The following is a 5,476-nucleotide window of genomic DNA, read 5'->3' as shown; positions in this document are numbered from 1 at the left end:
GAAGTTAACTATTTGATTAACGGTGCCCAGCTATGATTATACCCTTGATGTTTCTGATTAAATTTTGATCCATCCGCACATATTTTATCAAATTTTCATGTCCCACATGTGTCTTCCAGTAATCAACTTCAACATGTCCGTCATTATACACCTTGAACATAATTCGTGAGGGACAAGCATGCCCAATTTTTTTGCTACCTCTTAAACATGTTTCCTTTGTTTGGTGACTGTGTGATCGATGGCAATTATAATATGAATGGTGCAGCAATTGTCTTTTGTTATGTATGCTGCAGTGTCCTTCACATATGACGTAATGCTGTTCTGTTCCATCTCAGTTTTCCAGCTGTAAAAATCTATAGAAAAAGATGAAATTATAGAAATGTTTGTTGAAAATCTTCATAATTAAAAGTTGACAAACCATTAATAGAAGAAAACAGTTTGTCTTTGTGTTCAATATTGATGTGATGATGACACTCAATATGTTTTTGTAGTGCGCTGTACCGTGTGTAAGAATTCCCGCAATCCTCAATGAGGCAAGTAATTCTGAGAACCCTTGGAGAACCTATGAATGAACAATTATGATAACTTTGTGGATATTAGTAAATATTAAATATATTTAAATAATACTTATATATTAATACCTGTAAAATGTTCTGAGTACAGCGAAGCATTATCTTGGGGTCTGGGTCGCGTTGGGGTCACTGGAAAGAATGTGAGCGATCTGGATGATTGGAAAAGTAGTGGGGAAGATGGTTGTCGAATAAAGGAAACAGTATTGGAATTAGCGGTTGTCATATGAATTGGTGAAGCAGGAAGCGCATCCGAGTGGAAGGATGTTGTAGGAATTGTGAAACAGGAAGAGTCGTTGGTATTGGTAAAGAAGAAAATGATGTAGAAGGATTTGGCAAAGCAGGAAGAGTTGTGTAAGAAGTTTGTGAAGCAGTAAGGGTACATGAATAAGAAGTAGTGGAAGGAATTAATGAAGAGGGTAGAGCATAAGAATGCAGCGCAAGGGATGTTTCTGGATTAATTCGGGAATCATAAAAATACGTGCATTGGAGTTTGGAGTCTGTAGGAGATGTATCAGGAACGGAAGAATGAAAAGTTTTGATGTGCCTTTGTAATGAGGAAGGAGCATGCAAAATTTTTTGGCAAAACTTACATTCAAAATTTTGAAAGTACTCCTTAGACTGTATGTGATGTACTAACCTGTTGTGACGGCAAAGAGAACAAGTGGAAGCAAAAGTTTTAAAGCGATGGATACATTGGTTTTGCTTTTTCATATTGAATATAAAAAAGAAAGGGGTTGAACTATAGTATAATCCTAAACTAACTTAAGCTACAATTAAAAGATAACTTATGTATAAAAAAAGAAATATGAACTAAAATATTAAACCTATAATATAAGCTAAAAGTAACGTAGGAATCAACTAACGAGATAAATATGAAATTCTTAAATGAAATGAAATCTAACCTAAATGTAACCTAGCTATGAATTGAAATGCAACCTTACCTAAGTGATTAAAACGTACCTTATATATTTGTCGAAAAATAAAATAATGCAGGAATACCTACTTCTAAAGCGATCTAATAATTGTAAAATAGCTAGAACATAAATAGTAATATAATAACCCTAACCTATAAAACACGTAAAAACAAAGAAAAAGACCTGAACCTAGAAAAATATGAACAAAATAATAAACTTAGTAATTAAAAAAATAAATGTTAATATAATAATGACGAGCAACACACGATTCACAAGAAAATTATACTAAAACCGTATTAATAACGCACAAAATAATTAAAAAACGAGGTAGCAAAAAACACCGGAAAATAATAGACGAACACATAGAACGAAAACCACACAAAATAAAACATAATAACGCTAAAATCCCATTCAACTCTGCAGCGAATGTGAAAGACTTCTGACGTATAATACAGCAAACTTCACACCCCAAAAAGGAACATTGTAGTGACTGCATAAGGACACTCATCTAAACACCGGATTAGCAAAGTGCTGAAACGAAAAAATCACGGTACCAACATTCAAAAAATCAGAAATTCTTCTGAGGCATACCAACAGCAGACCATTCATATATGTCAAAACATTTGTCGCAACTGTCGAAACTTAACCTCAATTTCTTATTTTGGTGTTTAGTAATAATTTTTCATTCAGTCAGAAATTTGTTGCAATATTGGATTTTTGTTATGTATGGTAGATTTCAATTGAAGAACACTGGTAAACGTGAACTATTTAGTGTGCATAAATTTGCTTGATCACAAAAATGTATAATTATGTAAGCCAAATACTGCTACATTTACAATCTTTCGTATTTATTATATCAAGACTACGTGTATGATACAATATCAAAATTAAATTTTTTTACCATTTCTTATATCTGTTCCATACTAGTGTGCAATATAATTGTTGAAAACTTCAAATATTGTTGACTACAAATGATTGAATTTTAGAACACCATGTTTATTATCAGAATAAGTGCATTATTCAAATCCAGGACTGTTCCAGTGTTTAACAGTAGTTTAAACTGTAGGATGCAACATTGAATAACTGAAAACTATTAGATCACTATTTAACTATTTAACTATTTTTTTTTAAAAAAAAGATAAAGCATAATTGTGGTAATATTTTTTATTAAATGTGAATTAAATATATAGTTATTTACAATAAATAGTTTATGAGTTAAAATCTATTTACACAATGTTAATATTAATGAGTAAAGCATGGCGTGAAAGAAAATTAGAAAACAAATTGTACCACATACCAATATAACACACAACCACATACCAGTCAAACACAATTCTTCATGATTCAAAACTTACTATTAGTAATGTTATAATAAATAAATCAAATATTCACAATTTAAAACCTATCACTATAAAATGTAATAATAAATAAATCATATTTACAATTAAAATACCACAATTAAAACCATAATGTAATAATAAATAAAAAATATATCGACAATTCAAAACGTATCACCGTAATGTAACAATTAATATCATATTTACAATTCAAAACCTATTACTGTAAAGTAACAATAAATAAATCATATTGACAATTCAAAACCTATTACCATAATATGAAAAGAAATATCATATTTACAATTTAAAAACTATTACATTATTATAGATTTTTATAAATCAACCAACCAGTCAATTTATCATTTGACTTAATTGTCATTGAACTAATCAGTCCTATCTTTACGTTTCAAAGGTTTCTGAACATTTGGGCATAGCTTACAAAAAAAAAAAGATGTATATAAAATACATAGGATAATTACCTATTTGAAAATGTTTAAAACAATTATTATAATCAAAAATCAATATTTATTGATTACTGATTTTTTTTCCCTCGAATATTTAATTCCGGTGCAAAAAGTTCCAGCAATTTGCCTTAAGGTACGATGCCTTGCACCATAGTTTCTTTTCCTAATTGTTATTATATTTAAGAGAATAAAACCAGTTCCCTCTGTATGAATGTATACATACCTGTTTATGTGGTGTATGCGTACACATAGAATACATTTTCCGCTTCTCTCGTAAGTCATCAACCATCTGCATTCTTCTTCTTCCCTTATATTAAAATATGCATAACAATTTATTTTCTGGTGTTCCCATGACATGGGACCAAACATTGAAATATGCTGGTGTATCATCAGTCACAAATGTTGTTGTCTTTATCATCTCTTTTCGATACTCTCATCACTTTCGATTTGTCGAAAGGACAATATAAAATATTGCAATAGATTGATTGCTTCACAATATAACTAAAATAAATAAATAAATAAATAAATAAATCAAATATAAATAAATTAAATAATTTAAATAGCAATTTAAGCTTCTTGTTATTTGCATTCATTCTTTGACACTCCATTTTTTTATTTGTGCGAACTCCATTACTTTCTTTAAATGAGGACATTTGGTTTAGGATTGTGCATTAAATTGTGCTTAAATTTTTTATGCATAGTGCACTATCAACAACCTGTCCATTTTTTATGGCATTTTCAATTTCGCCAGTTAGTTTTAACATAGTATAGAGATCTAATTTTCTGGTTCTTTGTCAATTTCATTGTGTGATTCTTCTAAGTCTGTCAACTGTTCAGATTTTTCGTGCATCACTTCTTCCAGAACCGCACGTCTGTATCCAGTATCAATTGGAAATACTCTTACACATGCATGAATATGTTGGCAAATGATGGATCTTACCACATAATCTATGCAAGTGCAAGAGTATGTATGAAAGCATATCATACATGTTTCACATCGCAGTAAAATTAATGTAATAATCTAAGTGATTAAACTAAAGTTAAGAATCTAAGTGAATAAAGTAAATTAATCAATAAAAGTGATAGGGGCTGAAAATAGAATGAAACTAAAAGCTAATGAGATGAAAAAACTCGCGTCTCTTGCTGAAAAGAAACTAACCTTATTCCCTATAGAAGCTCTTGAATCCCGCAATAAAACAACAAATATGAAATGTAAAGAAATAAAATAGCGCACAATCAACAAAAGCACAAAATGATTAGTACACGTAGCAAAAAAACGTAATGAAAGAAAACGCGAATAAAAAATATAAAATACGAGACGACCGAGTTACACAATAAGCACGCCGAAAAAAAAAATTATAGTAATGGAGTAATCGTAACAGCGAATCCAACATAAAAAAGTTGAAAGCACAGTGCAAAAGATTTGACAAATCTGTAATGTGTTACAACTAACTTCAGCCAGCTTTCTCAGCACTTTGTTATCCGGTGTTTAGAAACCCTAGTGGGAGAGGCCGTTATAGAGCGGCGCGAAATTTGAATACAAAATTTAATCGTTCAATAATTGATTTTCGTAAATAAGATCCTAAAAATAACGTATCTATCAAGCTTTAATAAAAACTCCTTCAGTAACTTTCAATCATTTTTAAAAGATTCCAAAATTTTCAAACAAGTTTGTAAGGAATAAATTGGATATAAATCATTTTCAAACTTCACTTCTAGTGATGTAACTAAACACAATACAAAATATTATTTATGACATCTATCTTAAAATTTCATTTTTATACTGTTACAATAATAATAATCTCTTTTATTTATTTACTTCTATATTTTTACTTTGTTTTGTTGCTGGAAAACCAGAACAAATCCTTCTAGCAACTTCAAATTAAATGCAGGACTCAAAAGCTTTCTTGAACTACGCCATTTACTAACTAAAAGGAAAAATACAAATCATATATATATATATATATATATATATATATATATATATACATAGCTGGGCACCGTTAATCAAATAGTTAACTTCGTTAATCGTTAATCCGCTACAAAAAAAGTTAACTTCGTTAAACGTTAAAGCGTTACATTTCGGAAGAATTAACGCAAGTTAACGTTAATCGTTAATCCGTTAATATGTGTAAAATTACATTTTTATATCGTTGCGTTAGTGAACTTAAAAAACTTATTAACTTCCC

General features: G+C 29.7%; 1 protein-coding gene across 1 annotated transcript; it reads right to left on the bottom strand.

The window, feature by feature from the left end:
- Positions 1-201: 201 nt before the first annotated feature.
- LOC113381405 lies at positions 202-837 on the bottom strand. The gene is made up of 3 exons (XM_026620330.1): positions 642-837; positions 419-562; positions 202-353 (listed from the first exon to the last, which is right to left on the bottom strand). The coding sequence occupies exons 1-3, from the start codon at positions 793-795 to the stop codon at positions 202-204; spliced, it is 450 nt and encodes a 149-aa protein (XP_026476115.1). The 5' UTR covers positions 796-837.
- Between the last annotated feature and the right edge of the window lie 4,639 nt (positions 838-5,476).

Source organism: Ctenocephalides felis, unplaced genomic scaffold (assembly GCF_003426905.1).
Source record: "Ctenocephalides felis isolate EL2017-DRISC unplaced genomic scaffold, ASM342690v1 CF-g0.4_SCAFFOLD_02869, whole genome shotgun sequence".
NCBI lineage: Eukaryota > Metazoa > Arthropoda > Insecta > Siphonaptera > Pulicidae > Ctenocephalides > Ctenocephalides felis.
Note: the sequence above shows the minus strand (reverse complement) of the source record. Positions and strands in the feature narration are given on the sequence as shown.

Bases quoted from the DNA above. Each gene is read 5' to 3' on its own strand.
- LOC113381405 (XM_026620330.1), bottom strand. From the start codon at position 795: ATGACAACCGCTAATTCCAATACTGTTTCCTTTATTCGACAACCATCT. The intron at 563-641 runs GTATTAATATAT...GTTCATTCATAG, and splicing joins GTACTCAGAACATTTTACAG to GTTCTCCAAGGGTTCTCAGA. The intron at 354-418 runs GTTTGTCAACTT...CTTTTTCTATAG, and splicing joins ACTGTTTTCTTCTATTAATG to ATTTTTACAGCTGGAAAACT.